Source organism: Prosopis cineraria, unplaced genomic scaffold (assembly GCF_029017545.1).
Source record: "Prosopis cineraria cultivar Desert tree isolate PC_DT_omini unplaced genomic scaffold, ASM2901754v1 PC12, whole genome shotgun sequence".
Classification (NCBI taxonomy): domain Eukaryota; kingdom Viridiplantae; phylum Streptophyta; class Magnoliopsida; order Fabales; family Fabaceae; genus Prosopis; species Prosopis cineraria.
Genome location: NW_026555343.1, coordinates 41,030,526 through 41,055,806, shown reverse-complemented (window position 1 = coordinate 41,055,806; position 25,281 = coordinate 41,030,526). Strand labels below are relative to the sequence as shown.

The window sequence follows — 25,281 nt, the reverse complement described above, 5'->3', positions numbered from 1 at the left end:
AAATTATTTTTTTATAAATCATTATTAATATATAATAAAAAATTGCAAGGTAAACTGTTCATAAAATATGAAATTCGCTTAAATTTTGGTGTGTTGTACAAGTAAATGTATCCAGTTGATGAGAATAATTGAAGTGTTCCTTATGTTATATTATAGTATCATTAAACCATCGTCACTCATTTTTTAAAAACACTCAAAGTCTCTGTCCTCGGTTGGCGTTGACTATTCTCACTGAACTCTCACACAGAAACAGGGTTATTTAACTCAGTACTCCTATTATTTCTATTTATAAAAGGGTCGAGCTAAAGATGGAGCTTTGAGATAAATCGTAACAAGAATCTCATCATGAAGAAGCTAGAAGCTCGTGTCGTCTTCTTCGTCCTGTTCTTCCTGCCTGGTCTGTTTGCATCTGGAAGCCATGGAAGCAAGCAGAGTCATCACAGAACCGCCTTCTTCATCTTCGGAGATTCCCTGCTGGACGCAGGAAACAACAATTATATCAACACGACAACTCTGGACCAGGCCAATTTCTGGCCTTACGGCGAGACCTACTTCAACTTCCCCACCGGCAGGTTCTCTGACGGCCGCCTCATATCGGATTTCATAGGTAACATCATCAGTTTGCAGATCTTGATGTGTCTTGCTCTGCTTTCAGCGGACTAGGAATTGATTTGATTGTGGGATTGGTACGGAATTGTGGGATTTGGTTTAAATAAGGTCTAATTTTGTTGGTGGGTGTTGTGGATGAAGCTGAATATGCGAATCTGCCATTGATTGCGCCGTTTCTGCAACCTGGGAACAGGGACTACTACAATGGAGTCAATTTTGCTTCTGCTGGTGCTGGTGCTCTTGTTCAAACCTTTCAAGGTTCGGTAAGTAAATTCCTTTCATTCAATTTTTTCAAAAAAAATTAATATAAGAAAAAATATTTAACATGTTTTGGTTTTAGTTCTATGTTCATTTTTTTTTTGGTTGCTTTTAATTATTCAAGTTTCATTAATATGTGATGTTAGTCCTTGTCGTACAGAGTTAAACGTGTGCATGACAATGTTAATTTTCTGCTTGGATGGTAATATTATGATGAGTTAAACATTATACGAACAAAATGATTATTCATCTTTTTGCTTGTCCTAGTTGTCACATTTTCTTCATTCTAAGCTTTAACCATCATGCTTTTGAGCATTCTAATTTAATACCATGCTTATCTCTTTTTGTCTTTTACTTATTTTTTATACAACTCAGTATTGTTTTAACAAGTTAGCATGAGAAGTAATAGTGTTTATGTATATATGGTATCTACCGTTAAATTTTTTTAGTTATATTTAAATATATAGATACTAATACTGGTTTATATGGATGAAATTTGAGGAACTAAGAATATTGGGAAAAAACAGAAACTAATACCAAAATATGTTAAAATTATAGGCAACATCGGTTACATTTTACCTTAATTTGATCATGTTCTTTCTAGTTAACACTGCTAAACTTTTTTCCGCCATAAAACTACGAAGCCTTTTTCTTTTGACCTGATAAAACTACTGGACCTTAAATCATACTATTTGCAGTATAGTAAGAGAGAATGTGCAATATAAAGTGAAAGAACGGTTATAAAGAGCCTGGGAATATGAATAAACTATGTCCTTTTCATCTTTTTCTTTTTTTAAATCTTAGGACTAATATTTAAGACATATGTAATAACTCATTTAGTTTCATACTTTTGATATTAAAGTATATCATAATTAAAAATATTCGGTAAAATTTATACACAAAAAGCATGGATATCTTTTCCCTAAGCACTATTAATTCATTTTAAAAAGATTTTCGTTAAAATTGATATGCTCATACCGTCATTAATTACTTGATACTGATGATATCAATATTAATATTGATATTTATAAATAATATGTTGTAATAACATGTGAAGTTATCACCTTAATATATGCAACATCTATGGTAAATATTGGAAGACTCATATCTAAGAATTATTTAAGTAAATTATTCACAAATAAGAAGTAACAATAAATTATAGTCAAGAAAAAATAAGTCAAAGTTTTATTTTAACAACAATCCATTATGTATTAATTGTTACCTGTAAATAATTTTTTTTGAGTGCTCTTTGAATGTAATTCTCTTTAAATATTTAAGGTCAGAGATAACTCTTGCCTCTTGCTCTATGCTTAATTTATCTGAATATTTTTGTTAAAATTTAAATAAGGTATACAAAAATAATTAAGCAAAAAAGAAACTTAAAAGAAAGTCAATTGAAGGTAGATCAAATGACGAAGATGAATTGAGGTTGTGTGAAAAGGGATAAATGCTTCACGCCCAAAAGAATATGAAAAACGTTAAATAGCTCACTTTAAGAAAAGTAACTGTGAACATGGGAAAAGCAGGTATGGATAGGCTGCCAGTATAGCTAGCCTCTTGCTTGTTACATTGAATTTGAACCTCAATTTATATATATATGACTATATATGACCAGCTATAACTTTTATATTTTACATTTTTGTGTAAGGAATATTTTTTTGAAAGAATTATGTTGAAATTTGACACAAAAAAATTAAGTTTATAAATTATCTTATCTCAGATATTAACGATCTCATAATAATTAATTTTTTTATATGAAATATATATATATTTTTTTTCCCTTGTCTTTAACTATATCACTTTGCATTATCATAAGATATTCAATTATTTAGTTTTTTTATGGATAAATTGCAAGTAACTTTTATAATAAAATTATAATCTAAGACTTCAATTTAAAGATGTTATGCTGAATATCATGAATATTAAAATTATTTTAAATAAGTCAAAAATTAAAAATTTAAATTATAAGATATAATTTAGTATTTTTGTCCTTCTTTTCAAATCATTCAAAATAATTTCAAATGATTTTTAATGTATTAATATCTTTAAAATAACATACTTCTTCGTTTAAAAATGTAAGATATTTTTGAAGAATTAAATGTTTAAAAATATAAAGTATTTTTAACCTTTTAAAATATAATCATTATTTTTTAAAAAATATATTTATTAATAATAATTTTATATTTATTATAAAGTATTTAATAAAAATAAATATAAATAAATAAAGTTAATTAAAAAATAAATAATTATTTTATTAAAAAATAAAATTTAATTAAAAATATTTTATATTTTTAAATAAAGACACTCTAGTTTTTGGTGATGTAAGAGAATTTAAAGCTGGATAAGGATTCTTTCTCGATTTGTGCGTGTCCTTGTATTAAATATCTTTGACTTCTGCCAACACTCTACTCCACTTTTGCCACCAGAGATAGCTTCAAGGAGGTCTCATGGCTACCGAGTGGTTCCGCTGAATTTGATTCTTATACCACAATGAACCGCAATTGACAAATAGTTCTGGCAAAAAAAGTTGACCAATAATTGGATCTCTTGGAATATTACAATATTTAGAGTCAAACAAGAAATTTTTTAAAAACAATTAGAATTTTATTTACATTAAAATGTTCAAGATATAATTAATAGATTTAAATATAAAATATTAATCTATACATATTAATTAATTCTGGAGTGCCAAATAGGGAGTACATGTATGGTAGGGGCCAGGAATGGATAATTGGATAAAGTTGAAGTGCACGGAGAGTGAGAGTGAGAGTGAGAGGTAGGTGCATGCGATGAAATGTCAATTAACGCTGCTGCAATCATGGTGTCCCCACATGATTAATGAATGTTAATTGTGATGTTGAACGTACATGAAGGTCATATCCCTGAGGACGCAGGCGAAGTACTTCGAGAAAGTGGAGAGAAGGCTGAGGAAGGAATTAGGAAGAAGGGAAGGCAAACAAGTGATGTCAAGGGCGGTTTACTTGTTCAGCATTGGCAATAATGATTACCTCAGCCCCTTCCTCACTTCTCCTGACTTCCTCAACTCTTTCTCTCCTTCCCACTACGTTTCCATGGTCATCGGAAACTTCACCTCCGTCGTCGAGGACATATACCGGAGAGGAGGAAGGAAGTTCGGAGTCATAAACTGCTTGCCCTTGGGATGTCTTCCGGGAACCAGACTGCTGATGCTGAACTCGAACGCTGCTGCGAATGCGAGTGAATGCTTTCATCAACTCTCACGGCTCGCCATTTTACACAATCGAGCTCTCTCTCTTGCTCTCTCACAGTTGAGCCAACAGCTCCGCGGCTTCCAATATTCTCTCTATGATTTCCACACTGATCTCACCCACAGGATCCATCATCCCTCCAAATTCGGTAAACTCTTTCATTTCACCACACTCACACTCACACTTGCTCACCCATTTGAGTAGCATTTCATTTATTTCTAAATTTACATTCCAAAAGTTCATTTATACGAGCACCAAAAGTATTTTTCCAAAAAAAAATAACTAATATATGTTGTTTTTTGAATTTCAAATGTGGAAGCTAAAATTTTTTAACCACCTCTTTTCTCACCCTTGTAGATATTTTTTTTAAAAATGCAAATGAAAGTATTTATAAATATTTTTCCCAACATATTAAATTTTTTATTATTTATACATTTTTATATTGTAAAAATATCAAATTTTTTATTATTAAAAACTTCCTCATTATATACATATATTTTCCAACATTTCAAAATTATGTATACATTTTTTTAATTATACATTATTCAACATATAAAATTTGATGTTATTTACACACTTTTTTATCATATATGTGACTCACCATGTCAAATTTTGTATTATTTATGTTATTTTAATAAATCAATTTTAACATCACAAAAATCACGTATCGTAAAAACTGTTCTGTTTAGTAATTACATATTTAAAATTATTTTTCATTATATATCATCTAAATAATTTTTAATTTATTAAATTATTTTTAAAAAAATATATCTAAATATTAAATTTTATTATAATAATTAATTTTTATTAAACGAACTTTTTTAAATTAAAAACTAAACGCACTTCTAAATTCCTTGAAACTTCACTTTAAAAAGAGATCCACATAAAAACATGAGCCTTCTTTTCTGGGACCCATATTATTAGAAGTGACATTGTCTTTTTTTTATCTAAACTTCTCTTTGCACTTTAGTCATGCGCAACCCACCTGTCTATCTCAAGGTCAAATTGATGATTTCACTAATGAGTTCACTTCTAATCGCGGATGGTGTTGGGCTCAGGAGATATCCCAAAAGGGTAGAGTGTAGTTGGGCCTAATAGCAATAAGATGGTGCATATAAGTGAGTTGAATGTCACATCTTAACTGAAGATTTAAAGCTTTGGATTAATATATGATACCTAACCCACTTATATGCATCTTTCTTATTAGGAGGGATGACACCTTCCCATATCTATGTCTGTTTTCACGTTGGTCATATTTAAGCCACCTATCTAAAATTTAGGTCAAATTAATTATTTCAGTAATGAGTTTTGATTGAATATGGTGTTGGGTTCAAGGAACATCCCAACAAGGGAATAGTCCAGCCAGGCCCAACAATGACATGAGGAAATATATAAGTGAGATTGATATCACATTTTAATCAAAAACTTCAATATTACATTTTAACATAAAACCTAAAGGTAACATATGATGCCCAACCCACTTACATGCTTCTTCTCATTGTTGTGGGGGCAGTTGGACTCTCCTTCCTTCAAGATGCTCCTCAAACCCAACACATGGTATTAGCGCCTTCTTTTGATTGAGAAATGAATATGGAAATTAACCATAACTAGTTGTGTGGATAATGAAGGATTGAAGGAAGGAAAAACAGCATGCTGTGGATCGGGTCCATATAGAGGAGAGGCAAGTTGTGGAGGAAGAAGAGGAAAGAAGCAATTTGAATTGTGTGAGGAACCCAATCGCCACTTGTTTTGGGACTCTTACCATTTGACAGAATTTGCTTACAAGCAGTCTGCTGCTCAACTCTGGGGTGATCATACCTTCAAATCCAATACAGCCATGCCTTACACTTTGAGGGATCTCTTTCAACGTTTCTAACTTTTTTTTTTCTTTTCTTTTTTAATTTTTCTCACAGAGCAAAATTAATAAAACCACTCAGCTTCCATTTCTGTGAGGTGGCTATAGTATAATCCTCTTAATTTAATTTCTCAACAATCTTTTTCCCGATAATTTTTGTCCCTTTATTAATCAAATTCATAGGTATCAATTTCTCGATCTAATCTTTTATTCCTCAAGCAGGCAAAAACAAATGGAAAAAAAAAAAATCACGCAAAAACTAACTTGAGAAGATTACAATTTGGAGGACTAAATTTCTTCTGGGAATAAGAGCATATTATATTAGTTAGGCAGGTTTTATCTTTTGGGAATAAGAGCAATAATTTCTTCTGCACTGAGGCTAAGAATAATGTTTTGCACTCGGGACAATATAATATGCCTAACTAATATGATACGACATGTTTCCTTCTATCAAAGAAGTTGCTAAAACCTGCCATCTCTCATTGACTAGAAATATATTCAATTCCTTAGTTTGAATAAAAGGATATTTCCAGGTTTGGATTACTTGAGTATTTTTTTAATTGAAGTTGCACATTCAATAAATGAAGATGACTTTGAAACGTAAGTTAAATTGACTTTCTAAATGACTTGAGAATAATAAATTCTTGGATAATATAATTATTAGTCTCTATTATCATGTTTTGTTATTTGTCCCTATATTTTTTTTAATATTCTAGATTCTTATAGTTTTTTCATTTGTAATGTTAGTCTTTTTATTTTTTAAATATACTTAGAGGGACAATGATGCAGCGCTAACGATATTAAATGAGAGCATTTGATGCATAGAGTAAAAAGCTTGACTCACAATTACGATAAATCACTTGCAATGTTGACAAGTGCTGTTACCAAAACAATGTTTGTCAAAAAGCAATCATCGCTTTTTTCACCTTATACTAATTCAAATTGCCAAGTCATTATATTTTAAACATGTTAGCAACCTCATTAATGATGTTAGTTAAACATTAGATGATTTAATATTGTTATCAACGTCATATCATTGTCTCTCTAGATATATTTAAAAATAGGGGAACTAACATTGTAGATAGAAAAAACTAGAGAGACTTGGAACATTGAAAAAAATACAAGAACTAATAATAAAATATAATAAAACTATAAGAATAAATAGTTATGATTTTCCTAAATTCTTTGCCAAATATTTATATGCAAAATTAATTGAAAAAATAATAATTCTTGCCAATAAGTATGTGAAGTATTCAATGTATCGACAAGCATATGAAGCATTCAAAGATAATCAGGCAATGAACTTGCAATTATATCACTGCTCAGACATGTAATTTTCAAATGCTTCATCATTAAGATTTCTGCAGCTACGACTTGGTTCCCGAGTTTCAAGTTTGAGCTCAGAAAAGTAATATATAAATTATATTAACTTCAATATTAACTTCATATATATAACATTGAGAAATTATTTTTTGTCACATGCCCGTAGGTTGAATCTCAAAAGGTCAACCCGTTCATTGAATTTGTAACTGTACATGTTATTATCTCAGACAGTGAAGCCTTGTATTTATCAGAAGTTTCCAATAAATCTCTGTTTTTCTATTTTGGAAGTCTGATCCGAAAAAGTTTGTCCTCTGTGAAGGCAGAGTCATTGGCACTAAGAACAATTCAAAATAGCAACTTAGGAAACAAGAAAAGTAAAACTTGTCAATAAACTCTCTACCAAATATTTATAGATAAAATTAATAAAAAATTTGACCAATCAATAAACTAGTATAATATCACTTGTCAGATGATAATTTAAAATGCTTCATCGTTAAGATTTCTGCAGCTATGTCATGGTGCCCACGTCTCAAGTTTGAATTCAGAAAAATAGTAGATAAATCACATTAACTAGTTAACACCATACACATAGATTGGATTTCGAAATCCATGCCATTAAGCGAAGTAAAACTGAGATGACAAGCCTGAGAAATCATTTCTGTTTCTTACTTTTCTATGCAACCAATATCATACTTATTCCAAATAGCTGCTATGCCAAAGTATGCCTTCCAAGACAACACAATGCTTTGTTTGTATTTGGAGATTCACTATTTGATGTTGGAAACAACAATTACATCAACACCAGTACCAGTTATCAGGCAAATTATGCACCATATGGGGAAAACTTCTTCAAGTACCCTTCTGGCAGATTTTCTGATGGGCGCGTCATTCCAGATTTCATTGGTAATAGTTCAACGTATATGAGTTTAACTTGAAGACAATATACCATTAACAATCTTAGCACTTCTATTGCAGCTGAGTATGCTAAATTGCCATTAATCCAACCATACCTGTTTCCTGGTAATCAAGAATATACCTATGGGGTCAATTTTGCATCAGGCGGATCTGGAGCTTTAGTTGAAACTCAACAGGGACTGGTATGTTATAGCTTGAGCATTTTGTATCAAACCAATCATAAATTGACATGTGAATATGTAGGAGGTAGTAGTATGATTGGCTTATATTTCAGGCGATAGACCTAAAATCTCAACTAGGTCACTTCAAGAGAGTGATCAAGGTTCTGAGGCAGAAACTAGAAGATGCAGAAACTGAAAGCTTGCTGGCAAGAGCTATCTACTTGATATACATTGGACCCAATGATTACTTTGGTTCTTTGATAGAAAACTCCAGCATCATTGGTTCAAACTCTCCTAAAAATTTTGTGAACATGGTCATTGGTAATCTGACAACTGTGGTCAAAGTGAGTAAAAAATTTCAGAAATGCTAAATGTTCCATAGTTCTCTTTTGCTGTGTTTGACGTTGTATCTTCCTAATTGAATTTGCAATATGTGATTTCTAGGAAATTCACAATCAAGGAGGGAGGAAATTTGGGTTTCTTACCTTAGGACCTCTGGGTTGCACTCCAGTGGTTAGGTTACTAGTGAATGGAAGTGGTCTCTGCAGAGAAGAAGTTACAGCAATAGTGAAGCTGCATAACAGTGCACTTTCTGTTGAGCTTCAGAAGTTGGAGGAACAGCTTAAAGGATTCAAATATTCACTTACCAATTTGTACGATATGGGTATTGAAGTGATGAGTGACCCTTCAAAATATGGTAGGTGTTTAACTCTCCCTGGGTCTCAAGATTGAGTAGTTTTGGACATATATCTGAATCTCTTTTACCCAATAATCACTAATCTAACGTTTATTGTGGATTAATTTGTTGTGAAGGTTTCAGAGAATGGGGTGAGGCATGCTGTGGAAGTGGGCCTTACAGGGGATATCCCAGTTGTGGAGGGAAAAGTGAAGTGAAAGATTATGAGTTGTGTGAGAATGCCAATGAATATTTCTTCTTTGACTATGGTCATCCTACTGAAAGGGCTAATGAGCTTATTGCCCAATTCATATGGGATGGAAATCAAACTATCACCGGACCTCACAATCTGAAATCACTATTTCAGCTATGATCCTACAATGTGGAGTTTTTATTTTTAATATGATGATTAGAAGAGAAAATTAAAGTGGTGAAAAAGGAGTGTATGCAAATTGATGAAATAAAATGTCAAGGTTTTTAATTTACCGGCATCTATGTGACATCCCAATTGTTTCTTTAATAAATATATAATTGACATGCTGGATTAATGCTTCAGAATGGTAGTCACACACACTGCAAAGATCAAGTTCTCCCTGGCAGAGAAGGGATTATACCTCAAAGGTCTCCTATACAAACATATATATAGATATATATATTTCCAGAATATATAAAATCCCTCGTGGGCAATGCAGAATAATATATCATTAATATACACGTATCAGCTCATGGATGGAGAACAGAATCCCGCATGGCCTAATGAGAAAGCAGAAGCTTAAGAATTTCAGTTTTCAACCCCTCCTTTTATATATTATTATATTATATAGAAGAGATTTTTTTAAGAGAAGACATGCTTTCCAAAATTATCCCAGAGGTTGCTATACTATCAGCATGGGACCTAGATAAAACTAATTTACCTTAACAAAAAGAAAAATCAGTCATTTCCATTTCTGTTAATTGAAGTCAAAGGAAATAACTTTTCGATTTAAATAAGTGATACGCATACTCAACATATCCATAGATGCCCAGACACGTAAAACAAGCAAGGTTCTCTCTCGTAGCAAGACAAGGGAAGGATATTCAACATGTCAAATCTAAGGTTTAAGTACTTTTGCTTCTTACTCATCTCTGTAACCATCTGCTTCCCCAGAATCAGCCTGGGAGACAACTGTCTGCGACCAAAACATGTTGCGTTATATGTTTTTGGAGATTCTGGGTTTGATGCTGGCAACAGTAACTACATTAACAGTTCTTTTTCCGCTTTTGGAGCCAATCATTGGCCTTATGGACAAACCTTCTTCAAGTTCCCATCTGGAAGATTTTCAGATGGTCGTTTGGTTCCAGACTTTATAGGTAAGCCGACTATACTTATAATGTTTTGTTTGATTTCATCTTATCTATTAATTGATCTATTCATTCTCTTTTGGCAGCTGAGTATGGAAAATTGCCTTTGATAAAACCATATCTTCATCCTGGTTACCATAGATATACAGATGGAGCAAACTTAGCATCAGCAGGAGCTGGAGCTCTTTCAGAAACTCGTCAAGGATCTGTATGTGACATCTATTTATTTTATGAAGATCTCAGATGAGCCTGGAACTGCAAAACATGACTTTAAACATAATCAGCTGTTCCTTTTTTTATTTTTTCAGATTTCAAATGGTCTCCCTTTCTTTCATTGGAATGGAAATAAGCACGCCTTAATATCTCCTAGTACTTATCATTAAGATAGTTTAACTGTAATTTTTGTGTAATTCAACTGTAATATTTGTGTAATACTTCAGGTATTGGACCTGAAAACTCAGGTTAGCTATTACAAGAAGATTCACAGGCTACTGAGGAAAGAACTAGGAGATGAAGCAGCTCAATCATTAATCTCAAGATCTGTCCACTTGATAAGCACTGGGGTTAATGATTATGCAGTTTACATTACAAATTCAACTGTTCTTTGGTCAAAATCGCACCAAGATTATGTGAACATGGTGATTGGCAACCTCTCTTCTGCTATCAAAGTAAGTAATAGAAATTTCAGATTGATATGAAGGGTTTACTATCATTTTGGTCCTTGAAAAATATGCACAGTCAGTAGTTTGATCATGAGTTCTGTTAACTTCATATTTACCTTGTAAATTGATATTCTTCTACGTAGAAAGTTAGTTGATACAAATAGTAGAAGCAAATCTTGAGGTTTGCCACTGAAATATATAATAAAATTTATAACAAGTCGTATTATTTATAAGTCATGAACTTATTTTAAACTTCATGTAATGCATAGGGAAATATGGCTAATTTTTCTTTTCTGAAATTCAAATGGTGATTAAATCACCATGTTTTGTTTGACAAGAGTCTAGATCCTAGTTAATCATCCATCTCAATCATTAATGTTTTAGGCTAGAGAAAGTTGGTCACCTAACCAACTCTCTTAACTTGAAGATAACATAACTCATGATGATCAAATTAATGTGCTTTTCAAAAGGTTTGAAGTACTAATCTGATAATCAATATCTTTCCAAGACTAAACTGATGGAACAAGGGATGAAATATTAGTTTTTAAATGTGCTGTACAGGACATATATAACGTAGGAGGAAGAAGGTTTGGGATTCGTAATGTGGGCCCTTTGGGTTGTTCACCATCCATGAGGGTACTAAAAGGTGGAGCTGCAGGTGACTGCTTTGAAGAAGCTACAAAAATAGTAAAACTACACAACAAACAACTTTACAAGATGCTGGTAAAGCTTGAGAATGAGCTCCAAGGGTTTAAGTATGGACTCACTGATTATTTCACATTTCTAACAAAACTAGTGAATAACCCTTTCAAATATGGTATGTCCTTGCCTTCTCACTACTTCTGCTTCTATTCTTATGAGGGATAATGATCCTCTCCCACCACATGTCAATAAAAATACATTAAAAAAGGTTTGACAGTGTCTTATCTTGTGGAGAATCTTGTTTTGTCATATTTAAGAATTAAGTTTTCTATGCAGTAAACAGCACCTTACAGTTTTGTATTCATCTTTGTTCTTGACCACAGAGATTTCTTCATTTTTTCTGACAAGGTTTTAAGGAAGGAAAAGTGGCATGCTGTGGCAGTGGTCCCTACAGAGGAACTCCAAACTGTGGATTGAAGATTGAAGGAATAGAAGACTACAAGTTATGCGATAATGTTAATGATTATGTGTTCTTTGACTACTCTCATCCCACGGAAAAGGTCAACCAGAAGCTATCAAAGTTAATGTGGCTTGGAAAGGGCAGTCGTCCATACAATCTCAAAGCCTTATTTGAACTTTAAGCACCCAATTCTATACTTCCTTATTATCAAAACCTTGATTGATGCTGTTTATGTTACCAGTTGATTCTACGTGTTAGACGGGAAGAGACAATGAAACCTTGGGTTTAACAAAAGTTTCTGATATGGTTTACCTGTACCTTCTATTCTGTTGGGATATTTTGAAAGTTTGATCTACCAAAATTATTGGAGAGCTATATAGCCTTGGAGAAGTAATACGTGGAAAATTAAGTTTAACTGCTGTAGCAAAATTAAGGCTTGAAATCATCGGCTCTAAGAAAAATTTTCAAATCCAAAATAACAACTTAAAAACCAGAAAATTGAAATGTGTTGTCTGTCATTAACTATAAGTATATTCAATTCATTAGTTTGAATTCCAGGTTTAATTTATGAGTTTGGACAATTGAGTTTTGTATTGAAGTTGGATAATAGATAATGAAATTTGACTTTCCACATGCAAACAAGATAGGCTTCTGAACTCAGTTTTGAATCAAGAATAATGAACTCCTTGCCAAATATTTATGGATAGAATTCATTGTAAAAATGTCCCTTCGGGGACATTTGAGAATTAATCGTAAAAACAAGTTTTGTCAATGTGTCTGAAGTGTTCAAGGATAATGCTTCAATAAACCTGAATAATATAACTTTTCAGATATGTTATTCTAAAATGCATCATCATTCATCACTAAGTTTACCGCATCAACGTCTTGGTGGCCAAGTTTAAAGTTTGAAAAAGTAATATATAAATCATTTTCGCTATAAATATAAAAGACTGAAAAGGCATTTATGTAACATAGGTGCCTTGCCACACTGAAGTGAACCAAAGATGGTAAGCCTGAGATTCCATTTCTATTTCTTACTTTTCTGTGCAAGCAATATCATCCTTGTTCCAAATATGTGCCTTGCCAAAATATGCCTTCCAAGACAACACAGTGCTTTGTTTGCATTTGGAGATTCACTATTTGATGCTGGAAGCAACAATTACATTAAAGCTGATGGTCAGGCAAATTATCCACCATATGAGGAAAATTTCTTCAAGTACCCTTCTGGCAGATTCTCTGATCGGCGTGTTGTTCCAGATTTCGTTGCCATGAATTGTAGCCCCCTCAATTATCTTTTTGAAAAACGAGAGATATTAATTAGAATATGCTAACCAAACACTGAATCCCATTGAAATAACCCATCATTTAAATAAATTTGGGATTTCAAAAATTTCACCAACCATTGGGCTAATGACAATCAACGCCCAAACTATTATCATAAGAAGAGCCCAATAATGTCCATCTTAATCAATTATCTATATTAGTTTAAAATTTATTAAATAAATACAAAGATATCAAAAAACTTAGATTTATGACCACCCTAAAATACACAAGTCAAGTCATCCTAGGGTCATGGCATCATAATAATAATAATAATAAAAAACCCACAAGTGACATGTGCCAAGTCAAACAATGATCAAACCTCCACTGTTCCTTGTGACCTACCACAATCCTCACTTGAAAAATTATGAGATAACAAGGGAGATCTAACGTCTCAATAACATATGAATATTCTAAACACACTAACAAATCCTTTTGAATATTTTTCAAAACCATATATTTACAAATATAGGTACTTTTGCAAATATTTTCACAATCTGGTTCACAGATATGAGAATACCATTTTCACAATGTAATCAATTTAATTATAACCATCAAATTCTAAAAAAAAAAGTGATGCAAGCCCTGACACATCCTTATAACCCATCTTGTCCACCTTATACAACTGGATGGAGTTTAGATTGAGAATACACTAAACCAAAAGTACATTGCTTACAGAACTAGACTCCCCCTCCTTAAAAGAAGTTCCCTCTATCCCACAATCTCAAATTAGGAGAGGGGCTTTGACAAAAATGTTAACCACAAGATCTTGAGTGATGGCTTAACATATGGTAAAAATAACAACACAGTTTGTAACATCCACCATAATCATATCTTCCCTCATTCTCCCTACAAGTGCATCACATTCAAAACATTTTTAAAATATACAGGCATGCTTGAATAGATTTAACTATATTATTTCTAGTTTCCAAAGCAACTAGGTATACTTGAAAGTACTAAATCAACATCAAAAGTCAATTTCAAAATCATGTCATCATTTAACAAAACTAGCATGCTTGAAAGGAAAAAAAAAATATCATATAAAAGTTTAAATATCACATAAGCATTCTAGACAGTTCAAAATATACATTTTCAATCAAAAAATAAATAAAACAAGCCCTCAATAGGCACAACATTCCCAAAGTAGTTTATATATGTATATATATATAGTAATATAAAACAATAGTTTTTATTGCAAAAAAATAACTATTGTTCCCTCTTTTTCAAGATAAAACTATATGTTTCACAACATTCACAAAATCACCAACATAAACGCTAGAATACAAAATTAATAATGATAAAATAATTATTTAATGAATCTCAATAATTTACTTTATCCAAAAATTAATCCTAATATTTTCCAACGTTCTTTGTTTAATCTTTGAACTATTTTATTCTTTAACTTAAATTAATTTCTATAAATTTTTGTCCATTTTTCACCTCTATAAATTTAATAAAAACCTCATATTCAATTTTTTTTCCAAAAGACTCAAAGTCTATATCTTAAGTTTATCCCAAAATATATATATTCAATTTTAATATTCATATTCAGTTTATTTAGAAAAAAATTAAACTCTAGATAAATTTTATGGCCTATTAGATCATAAATAAGTCATTATTCATTTACCATAAGTATCTCGGAACATGAAAAACTATTATGAAGTCCTCAAAATCAACTATTTGGCAAAATCAATACATATAGACTCTTAGTCTAATCTTTATAGATCTTTTAATAAATTTAAAATCTTTCTAGCTCTAAATTTCTATCCTTACTAGATCCTAAAAATTTCAAAAAGGAAAATAAGGGGAGACTTAGATCACTTAGCTAATTTTTAAAAGCCTCAAAATAGATGAACAAGATTTTTGGAACTAGATAGTGCCCAAATGAAGCTCTCACACTTTGTTTCTCTCTCACACCCAATCAGCCTCTCTCAAACTCTAAGAATTATGCTGCTAGACATCGCACCATGAAAGAACTTTGTGTATAGCGCACAACTAACCTTGCTTCAATGCTCATCACAATAATGAGATATGGACCATCCAGATTTTGATTTGAATAATTTAGATTTAAAGTATTATTATATAGGGATAAATTGGCCTATTGGCCTAAAAAATATTGTGCACAAAAAACATGAATCAAATTTTTAAAAATTTAGGAGTAAGGTTGGTTCATATTTATACAAGGAGTTTATTATTAATATATAAAAGGTTTATTATTGATATATAAGGACTTTATCATTAAAATTTGAAAAATTTATAAGAGATTTATCATTGATATACAACGATTATTAACAAATATAATAAACCAGCCATAATATAAAATATAATAAATGTTAGGCTATTTGCTTAGTTTAATTCTATAATATGGACAATATCTATAAAAGCCCCTATTATATATAATTGTAATATTTTTTTTATTTTTAATATGGTCTAGATTTAATTTAGAATATCCAATTTAATATTAAAAATTTTATAATTAATATATATTAACTATTTAAATATACTTTGCATAGTCCAGTACATCTGGATAGTCAAAATTTTTATAAAGTTTTATTTTAATAGATATTGAATAAAAATATATAATAATACTTTAAATTTAAAAAATTTAAATCAAAATATGATGCTCATTACTGTGATGAGCATCAAAACCTGGTCGAGTGCACAACACACATAGACAATATAATATGAGAGGGTAAATTAAGCACAACCTAACTACTAATGGGCTGGAGCCCATGAATAGTTTTATTAAAAAAAACAATCATTTAGTTCATGTAATTTTAACTCAATTGTAACTTAATCTTCAAACTTTAACTTAATGTAACTCAATCTTTATAATTTTAACTCGGTTGTAATTCAATCTCCAAACTTGGTCTCTTGCAATTTAGTCCCTATAGTTTTCAATCACTTAAATTTTGGTCCCTATATTTTAAAAAATAAAATTATAAAAATTAAAAATATTTTGAACATTTAATATTTATAATATTTAAATATTAAAATTATAATATTTTTAAATTTTAATATTTATAATATTAGTATTAAAATTATAAAGATTAAAATTCATTACTAATATTTTAAACTATTAAATATTTTTAATATTTATATTTATAAATATTAAAGGTTTAAAATATTTTTAATCTTTATAATTTTATTTTTTAAAATATGGGGATTAATATTTAAATGGTTGAAACTATAGAGATTAAATTATAAGAGAAAAAATTCAAAAACTGAGTTACAGTTGAGTTATAATTATAAGAACCACGTTACAATTGGGCGAAAGCTATAGAGAGTAAATGATTAATTTTTTCTTTATTACTTTGACTTTTGTTAATCCTTATCTGTTATATATATCGTATAAATATTTTATTTATGTTTTAATTACTTTCTTTTTTTAACTCTAGAAAGATATTTAAAAGACTGTTGAATTTATACATTTTGCTCCAATTCAAATTTTTAATATTTAAATAATTTGTTAAATTGAAACACTATTTTAAATGTTTTTATTTCATCTCCTCTAATCATATATTATTTTTTATATTTTTCTAAAAATTAAATCCTTTTTGAGTAAAATATCTTTACCCAACTAATTACCTGATAAATTCCAATTATCGAGAAATTTCATCCCAGTGTTACTTAAACTTTAAAACTAAAAGTTTGGATGTTACGTGAATTTTTAATGCTTGTCAGTTTAACTTCAATACATAAACTTGTCTCCTCGCTACTATCAACAACATGAGAACTTCTATTGCAGCTGAGTATGCTAAACTGCCATTAATCCAACCATATCTCTTTCCTGGTAATCAAGAATATGTCAATGGGAACAATTTTGCATCGGGGGCGCTGGAGCCTTAGTTGAAACTTATCAAGGAGCGGTACGTTATTAGTCTGAGCTTCTTATTTGAAATGATTTATTCTGACATATTTTTTTCAACTACATAGGCAGATGAATGAAACCAATCATAAATTGGCGTAAGCATTTTAGAAGTAGATTCTATCGTATGGTTAAATTTAGTTTGTCAGACAGTTTATTAGTTTGGTTGATTTTATTTCCTGGTGATAGACTTAAGTAAAGTTATTTTAAGAGAGTGACCAAGGTTCTAAGGCAGAAACCAAAAGCTTGGTGGCCAGAGCTGTCTAGTTGATAAGCATTGGGAGCAATGATTACTTAGGTCCTTTATCAGAAAACTCCAGTGTCATTGCTTCATACTCTCCTGAAAAATATGTGGACATGGTCATTGGTAATCTGACAACAGTGATCAAAGTGTGTAAAATACTTCTGAAATGCTCAATGTCCAGTGTTCTCTTATGTTGTACTTAGTGTTGTACCTTCTAATTTCTTTTCCAGTCTGTGATTGATTACTAGGAAATACACAATCAAGGAGGGAGAAAATTTGGGGTTCTTAACTTGGGACCTTTGGGTTGTACTCCAATGGTTAGGGTGCTAGTGAATGGAAGTGGTCTCTGCAGCGAAGAAGTTATAGCAATAGTGAAGCTGCATAGCAGTGCACCCTCTGTGGAGCTTCAGAAGTGGGAGAGACAGCTTAAAGGATTTAAATATTCACTTTTCAGTTTCTATGATTCAGGTTTTGATGTGATAACCCACCCTTCTAGTTATGGTAGGTGTTATATATATACTATTCCCGGGGCCTCAAGTTTAAGTTTTTGACATACATCATAGTCTCTTTCACCAAGTGGTCTAGAGTTTGATCCTTGTCATCAATCATTCTGTTATCACAATCAAATTAATTTCAAGTTACTTTAGGCTTTTATATGCCTTAATCACCAATATAATGTTTGTGGGTTAATTTGCTGTGAAGGTTTCAGGGAAGTGAGGGAGGCATGCGGTGGAAGTGGGCCCTACAGGGGATAATACAGTTGTGGATGGAAAAGAATAACGAAGGATTATGAATTGTGTGAGAATGCAAGTGAATATCCCTTCTTTGACTCAAGTCATCCCGCTGAAAGGCCTTATGAGATTTGTTCACAGCTCATGTGAAATGGAAGTCACACTGTCGCTGTGCCTCACAATCTGAAATCACTATTTCAACAATAAAAGTGAAGGAGATGTTCCTGAACGTAAAGGAATGTACGTGAATTGATGAAATGAAATGTCAAGGTTTATAGCTCATTTAGTATTTTGCAAATGACATGACATGTCCAGGTCCATGTTACTTTTGATTCAAAAACCAGTCTCCTACAGTTTTTTGTATCCCTGCTTTTCATGTTGATTATAAATTAAAGATTGTGTCCATGATTACTTGGCTTGGCCCCCTAAAATTTTGTCATGCAAAACTTCAATATGATCTCAAACTATATTTTATAGTTTAATCCGGAACCAGTTTTCTATGTGACTGAAGCCTGAAGGCATATGATTCAATATTTTTATAGTTTGTTTAATATTTTTTATTATGATATTTAACTTTTTATCTAATGAATAAAGTAACCAAATTTTATTGAACATTTTAAATATTTTAAGATTTTTTTCTTGAATTATAAGTAACTAATTTTAATTTTGAATTATCAGCTTAATGTTGGTAAAAATAACAACTTCAGACCTTATAGAGGCTTATATCTTGTTAGAATGAAGGGCAAATAAAATGATTTGTCCAAGTTGGTTTTGATTCATAATTTGGTCTACTGTAAAATGAAAGTAACAGTCCGGAAATTCCTAAAATTGACAACTAAAGACTTGAAGAATTAAAATATCTCAGAAAAGTCACAAGATCAAGCTGTTATAGAATATTTCTCTGATATTACCAAAAAGGTTTCATTTACTCATGCGAACAGAACAACGGCTAGCATGATCTTGTGAGCCTATGGATTCCATTAGTTGTAACATGTCCGATACTTAATGTGTATGTACATGGAATTTAATCCTTACGTTGGTTTTGCTGCCTGATTGGGTTATTTTCATTCAGTAGAAATAGGTGTTAATTAATCCTGTTCCTATCTCTCAAAAAAAAAATTCAGAGATATTGATTCCATGGTCAAATAATTATACAGAGTACAGCCGACTGACAAAGTGATGTGTGATGGGGTGTGGGGTCTCTCAGCTAGGCTTTGCGATAAACTAATTTTGTCACTTGTCAAATATGTTATTTTAAAAGGCATCGTCACTAATTTTCTGCAGTTTTGTCTTGGCGCCCAAGTTTCAAGATTGAATAAATCATTTTGACTTCATATATATAACATTGAAAAAGCATTTCTGTCACATACAAATAGGTTGAATTTCAAAAGTCAAACCATTTCATTCGTAAGCGGACATGTTATTTTGTTAGACTCGCATACTTTTAAAAAGCATATTCCAAACTCTCACAATATCCAAGATTGAAACTAATCATTAAGAATGTTACAATAGTCTTTATTAACAGAAGTCGCAGCCATTAACTGAAATGAGCCTGAGATGGCAAGTCTGAGATTTCATTTCTATTTCTTACTTTTCTGTGCAAGCAATATCATACTTATTCCAAATAGGTGCCTTGCCAAAATATGCCTTCCAAGGCAGCACACTGCTTTGTTTGTATTTGGAGATTCACTATTTGATGTTGGAAACAACAATTACATTAAAACTGATGATCAGGCAAATTATCCACCATATGGGGAAAGCTTCTTCAAGTACCCTTCTGGCAGTTAGATATTCCGATGGGCGTCTTATTCCAGATTTCATTGGTATGAAGTTTGAATGTTGTTGTGAGTTTAACTTCAATACATAAAATTAGTCTCCTCTTTACCATTAACAATATGAGGAAATTTTTTGCAGCTGAGTATGCCAAATTGCCATTAACCCAACCATATCTATTTCCTGGTAATGAAGAGTATATTGATGGGGTCAATTTTGCATCAGCGGGTGCAGGGGCCTTAGTTGAAACTAATCAAGGAAGGGTATGCTTTAGTCTGAGCTTTTTAGCTAAAATGATTCCGACATAATTTTTAAACTACATACGTAAAAAGCAACCAATCATAAATTGGCATGTAAGCATGTCAGAAGTGGATTCTATTATAACACACTAGGTCTCTGTCTGTCTCTGCCTGTGTGTGTGTGTGTGTGTGTGTGTGAGAGAGAGAGAGAGAGAGAGAGAGAGAGTAGGATAATTTAATAGTATGATTGATTTTATTTTCAGGTGATAGATCTAAGAACGCAACTAAGTTATTTCAAGAGAGTGATCAAGGTTCTGAGCCAGAAACTCGGAGATGCAGACACCAAAAGCTTGCTGGCTAGAGCCGTCTACTTGATAAGCATTGGGAGCAATGATTATTTTGGTCCTTTGGCTGAAAACTCCAGTATCACTGCTTCATACTCTCCTGAAAAATACGTGGACATGGTCATTGGTAATCTGACAACAGTGATCAAAGTGTGTAAAATACTTCCGAAGTGCTCAATGTTCAGAATTCTCTTAAGCTATGCTTAGTGTTGTGCCTTCCATTGACTTTTCCAATCTGTGATTGATTACTAGGAAATACACAATCAAGGAGGGAGGAAATTTGGGTTTGTTAACTTGGGACCTCTGGGTTGTACTCCAATGGTTAGGATTCTAGTGAATGGAAGTGGTCTCTGCAGAGAAGAAGTTACAGCAATAGTGAAGCTGCACAACAGTGCACTTTCTGTTGAGCTTCAGAAGTTGGAGGAACAGCTTAAAGGATTCAAATATTCACTTTACAATTTCTATGATTCAGGTTTTGATGTGACAAGTCATCCTTCAAAGTATGGCAAGTGTTACACTATCCCTGAGCCTCTGACAATGTACCAAGTTTTTGAGTTTCATAGTTAGAAAAATTTTTGGCACATGTATCAGAATCTATTTTACCAAGTGGTCTAAGTTTGATCCTTCTCATCAATAATTCTCTCACCAAAATCAAATTTCAAGTTTCACACTTGAAATCCAAATATCATAGAATTCTAATGTTTGTGGGTTATTTTGTTATGAAGGTTTCAGGCAAGGGAGTGAAGCATGCTGTGGAAGTGGGCCTTACAGGGGATATCCCAGTTGTGGAGGGAAAAGAACAACGAAGGATTATGAATTGTGTGAGAATGCAAGTGAATATGTCTTCTTTGACTCTGTTCATCCTACTGAAAGAGCCAATGAGCTTTCTTCCCAGCTCATATGGAATGGAAATCACACTATCATTGGGCCTTACAATCTCAAAGCACTGTTTCAACAATGATCCTACCCTGTGGACTATGGAGATCTTATTTGTGATATTGATGAAATAAAATGTCATGGCTTATATCTTGTTTAGCATGAAAGGCAACTAAAATGAGTTGTCCAAGTTAGTTTTGTTCATAATTTAATCTACTGTAAAATGAAATGTGAAACTCCGAAGTTCCTAAAATTGACAACTAAATACTGTTTTTTTTTTTTTGGCCAAAGGAAAAAGACAACCAAAAGGCTCTGGAGAATTAAAATATCTAAGAACTCACAAGATCAAGTTGTCGTTGAATGTATCTCTGATATTACAAAAATGTTATCATTTACTGATGGGCATGGAACAACGGCTAGCACGATCCTGTCAGTCTATGGGTTGCATTAATTGTAGCATATCAGCTACTTAATGTGTATGTAAATGGGATTTAATCCATAGGTTCATTTAGTGCCTGATTGGGTCATTTCCACTAAGTAGAATCAGTCGAATTAAGTGCTAACTTATCCGCTTCCAATCTCCCAAAAAAATATATTCAGAGAGACATTGATTCCATGGTCAAATAATACGCGGTACAGTCGACAGACAAAGTGGTGTGTGGTGGGGTATGATATGATATCACTGCGTCTCTCAGCATATCTTTGCAATAAACCTAATTTCCTTTTTGCCCTTTTCTTATTCACTCCGCCCATCCAATCATATCAGTATCACCATCTCAATCTAATAGCCCCCATTCATTAAAATGAATGTTTATCATATATTCATAAAAATAGTGATACAATACAAATCTTGTTTACCGTCATCATTTTTTATATAAATGTACAAATTTGTTGGTAAATGATAAATTGCCTTTACAATAAGGCCACAGCGTGAGATTTAAGATTCAAACCCTGCATTGACGTGTGAGTGTATGAGTTATAAATATAAATTAATTCCTAAAAATTCAATTTAATCATGATCATAGGAAAAACAACTAATGAGGTTGAACAATTCCACCCTTCCCAAACTCGTAGATTATTTTGCGCACATACTGAGATTTTGTTCTCACGTGAGGACCACTACGTCAGATGACACGTTGAAAGTGAGGTGGGAAATCAAGATAATAGAAGACGTGTGTCGACGTTGGTGCCTGAACTTTAGTTGACTTTGGCCTTCGGGACTGTTCGGTAACTCAGACTAGTCCCACACCGGTGCAAACACAAGATATCGCATTTCTTTCCGTTCAGATCTATAATTATTGAGCATCACATAGCAAACTTCTTTCTACTTTTTTTTTTTTTTTTTATACATGAAACGGTCTACATTGCGGTGCATTTACTTTTTCCAGTTATCCACCAAAAGAAAAAGAGACAGTAAACCAATTTCGCTGATGAGGACTTCCTTATAAATAATGGCCATCTCATCCGCAAAATCCATCAGCATACACGGCTAGCTGAATGTTATACAGCAGAAGAAAGAGAATCAGATAAGATGGCGAGAGCCCTGTTCTCTCTGTTGTGTGTCACAATCATTCTTCTGAGCTCTGTAGGCTGCAACAATGGCGGATCTATCCCATCCCACAAGGAGGCTCTGTTTGTGTTCGGAGATTCTCTCTTCGATCCTGGCAATAGCCGATACACCAACACTACCCAGAGAGATACACCATCTCACTGGCCTTATGGTATCACCTACTTCAAGCATCCCACTGGCAGAATCTCCGACGGCCGTGTCGTCCCTGATTTCATAGGTTTCACTACCTTCCCTTCCTTCTTTTCTTCTTCACCTAGTTCATTTAAAATATATCTCTTAGTTTCCAAAGTCGATATCACATTCTGTTCTGACATGCTCGTATTAAATTAATTCACCAAAAAACAGCTCTGTTTGCAAAGTTGCCTATATTTCAAGCATATCTGAAACCAGGAGCTCAAGACTACACTAATGGAGCCAATTTTGCTTCTGGTGGAGCAGCTGTTCTTAATCTAGCCCCTTTTGGAGTTAGTATCTATTGCTCTTTTCTTTTCTTTCATTTCTTTAACTCAGTGGGGCATCGATTTAGAATTAATCCCTATGTTCTTGTTCTGTGTCAAGTTTTATAAAGACCGGGCAGCAGTGATTGTGAGAAAATAGTGAACATTTTAGTTTATTATAACTATGAAGTATACTTTCTCAACACAGTTAAGACATATTGAGTTGATGAGCTTTCTGTTGAGCAGATCTCTTTCCCGAAACAAGTGAGCTACTTGAAAGATGTGGTAAATTCACTGAAACAAAAATACGGTGAAAAAGAAGCCAATAGGATAATGGGGAGTGCTGTGTACTTGTTCAGTATAGGAGGCAATGATTACTTCAGACTATCCCAAAACCTCACAGCTTTAGAGCAAGCCCAACACGTCCAAAACGTCATTGGCAACTTGACAAACTCTCTCAAGGTCGTCACTCTACGTCTTACCTCAACCTAGGTTTCCTGTTATATTCTTTTCAACAACATCGGATTATGAATTCTAAATGTCGTTGATTTTGCAGGAGGTATACAGGCTAGGAGGCAGAAAAATCGCGTTTCAAAACGTAGGACCATTGGGATGTACACCATCTAACAGAGCAACAACCACTAATCCTAGCGGTCGCTGCGTTGAATTCTTACTGGCAATGGCTAGGCGACACAACAGGGCTCTGTCTGTAGCACTTCACAAGTTACAGAGCACGTTGCCTGGATTCAAGTATTCCATATTCGATTACTACAAGGCACTTTTAGACATGAACAACAATCCTTCCAAATATGGTACGTAACCCTACCAAATCCTGATAAGTTATATCTACGTATAAGTTACAAGGTTGTGTTAGGTTGTCAAAATATAAGAAGATTTGAGTTGATCTTTAGATAAAGGTGAATTCAATATATAACTAATATATAATAAATGAGAAGAAGAACTTCCACAAAGCTTAAGTTTATTTTCTCATGCATAAAGTTAAAGCTTTTTCCTATTCCAGAAAATGAAAAAATTTAGTTGAGAATCTACAGGAAAAAGTTCAGAACAAAGAATGAATTATTCTCCCTTATTTCTAAGTGATTGCTCCCCATTCATAATTCGCAGTATCCTAGGTGATATTTACATCTATTATGTTGTAGGGCTTAAGGAAGGGAAATCAGCATGCTGTGGGAACGGAGCGTACAGAGGAAGTGGGTGTGGAGGAGGATTCAGTGGGAACGAGACGTTCCAGGTATGCAGCAATCCAAGTGAGTATGTGTGGTTTGATGGAGGCCATACCACTGACAGTGCCAACAAGAAATTAGCAGAGCTCATATGGCATGGATCTCCACATGTCACAGGGCCTTATACTGTGAAGCAGCTATTTGAATCTCACTAACATATATAGCTTACTATTGCCTTTTTCTTTATGTATGTATGCTTTGTATAATAAAGCTTCCTGGCTTTTTGTGATTAGTTTCTACTTTCTAGTTTAGTGGTGATGGTTATGCCATTCATGTCACGCAATTCAATTTCGTTTATATATTTGAACAACCAGAGATGGAATAATTTTTTACTATAAAAGAAAAAAAAAAACTTTGATCAATCTCCCAAGTATACGAAATCCACATGGTAATAAATTTTAAAGTATTTCAAGAATTAAACTCAAAAGAAAGTAATTAAACTTTATTATTTTAGGAAAGCAAAAAAAGGTAGTTTTAAAAAAGGAAAACTAATTTTATTATATACT

At 32.5% G+C, this 25,281-nt stretch overlaps 4 protein-coding genes and 2 pseudogenes across 5 annotated transcripts; all 6 read left to right on the top strand.

Moving 5' to 3' along the window:
* The first annotated feature begins 277 nt into the window (after positions 1–277).
* LOC129287807 (GDSL esterase/lipase 5) lies at positions 278–6,041 on the top strand. 2 transcript variants are annotated; one of them, XM_054924053.1, is made up of 4 exons: positions 278–607; positions 751–872; positions 3,741–4,242; positions 5,608–5,865. In XM_054924053.1, the coding sequence occupies exons 1-4, from the start codon at positions 346–348 to the stop codon at positions 5,673–5,675; spliced, it is 954 nt and encodes a 317-aa protein (XP_054780028.1). In that variant the 5' UTR covers positions 278–345; the 3' UTR covers positions 5,676–5,865. The 2 variants fall into 2 exon arrangements, with proteins under 2 accessions (XP_054780028.1, XP_054780027.1); XM_054924052.1 differs by having other exon boundaries at positions 280–607; positions 5,723–6,041.
* Positions 6,042–7,783: 1,742 nt separating this feature from the next.
* On the top strand, positions 7,784–9,515 carry LOC129287912 (GDSL esterase/lipase 1-like). The gene is made up of 5 exons (XM_054924196.1): positions 7,784–8,175; positions 8,248–8,369; positions 8,462–8,692; positions 8,793–9,045; positions 9,162–9,515. The coding sequence occupies exons 1-5, from the start codon at positions 7,908–7,910 to the stop codon at positions 9,395–9,397; spliced, it is 1,110 nt and encodes a 369-aa protein (XP_054780171.1). The 5' UTR covers positions 7,784–7,907; the 3' UTR covers positions 9,398–9,515.
* A 141-nt stretch (positions 9,516–9,656) lies between these two features.
* LOC129287913 (GDSL esterase/lipase 1-like) lies at positions 9,657–12,504 on the top strand. The gene is made up of 5 exons (XM_054924197.1): positions 9,657–10,374; positions 10,452–10,573; positions 10,806–11,033; positions 11,589–11,844; positions 12,078–12,504. Exons 1-5 carry the CDS (start codon positions 10,107–10,109, stop codon positions 12,308–12,310), a joined length of 1,107 nt encoding a protein of 368 aa, XP_054780172.1. The 5' UTR covers positions 9,657–10,106; the 3' UTR covers positions 12,311–12,504.
* A 629-nt stretch (positions 12,505–13,133) lies between these two features.
* On the top strand, positions 13,134–18,499 carry LOC129287784 (GDSL esterase/lipase 5-like; annotated as a pseudogene).
* Positions 18,500–19,812: 1,313 nt separating this feature from the next.
* On the top strand, positions 19,813–21,702 carry LOC129289559 (GDSL esterase/lipase 1-like; annotated as a pseudogene).
* A 1,218-nt stretch (positions 21,703–22,920) lies between these two features.
* LOC129287940 (GDSL esterase/lipase 1-like) lies at positions 22,921–25,007 on the top strand. Its single transcript, XM_054924229.1, has 5 exons — positions 22,921–23,311; positions 23,440–23,558; positions 23,778–23,993; positions 24,088–24,343; positions 24,692–25,007. Exons 1-5 carry the CDS (start codon positions 23,056–23,058, stop codon positions 24,928–24,930), a joined length of 1,086 nt encoding a protein of 361 aa, XP_054780204.1. The 5' UTR covers positions 22,921–23,055; the 3' UTR covers positions 24,931–25,007.
* The last annotated feature ends 274 nt before the right edge of the window (positions 25,008–25,281 follow it).

What these genes read in the sequence shown, in the direction of transcription:
- LOC129287940 (XM_054924229.1), top strand. Translation starts at nt 23,056, where the DNA reads ATGGCGAGAGCCCTGTTCTCTCTGTTGTGTGTCACAATCATTCTTCTG. An exon ending in ACTTGACAAACTCTCTCAAG is followed by an intron (nt 23,994 to 24,087) that starts GTCGTCACTCTA and finishes TTGATTTTGCAG; the next exon opens with GAGGTATACAGGCTAGGAGG. An exon ending in CAACAATCCTTCCAAATATG is followed by an intron (nt 24,344 to 24,691) that starts GTACGTAACCCT and finishes ATTATGTTGTAG; the next exon opens with GGCTTAAGGAAGGGAAATCA.
- LOC129287912 (XM_054924196.1), top strand. Translation starts at nt 7,908, where the DNA reads ATGACAAGCCTGAGAAATCATTTCTGTTTCTTACTTTTCTATGCAACC. An exon ending in TTGAAACTCAACAGGGACTG is followed by an intron (nt 8,370 to 8,461) that starts GTATGTTATAGC and finishes CTTATATTTCAG; the next exon opens with GCGATAGACCTAAAATCTCA. An exon ending in GAGTGACCCTTCAAAATATG is followed by an intron (nt 9,046 to 9,161) that starts GTAGGTGTTTAA and finishes TTTGTTGTGAAG; the next exon opens with GTTTCAGAGAATGGGGTGAG.
- LOC129287913 (XM_054924197.1), top strand. Translation starts at nt 10,107, where the DNA reads ATGTCAAATCTAAGGTTTAAGTACTTTTGCTTCTTACTCATCTCTGTA. An exon ending in CAGAAACTCGTCAAGGATCT is followed by an intron (nt 10,574 to 10,805) that starts GTATGTGACATC and finishes GTAATACTTCAG; the next exon opens with GTATTGGACCTGAAAACTCA. An exon ending in ACCTCTCTTCTGCTATCAAA is followed by an intron (nt 11,034 to 11,588) that starts GTAAGTAATAGA and finishes TGTGCTGTACAG; the next exon opens with GACATATATAACGTAGGAGG.
- LOC129287807 (XM_054924052.1), top strand. Translation starts at nt 346, where the DNA reads ATGAAGAAGCTAGAAGCTCGTGTCGTCTTCTTCGTCCTGTTCTTCCTG. An exon ending in CCTCATATCGGATTTCATAG is followed by an intron (nt 608 to 750) that starts GTAACATCATCA and finishes TTGTGGATGAAG; the next exon opens with CTGAATATGCGAATCTGCCA. An exon ending in CCATCATCCCTCCAAATTCG is followed by an intron (nt 4,243 to 5,722) that starts GTAAACTCTTTC and finishes TGGATAATGAAG; the next exon opens with GATTGAAGGAAGGAAAAACA.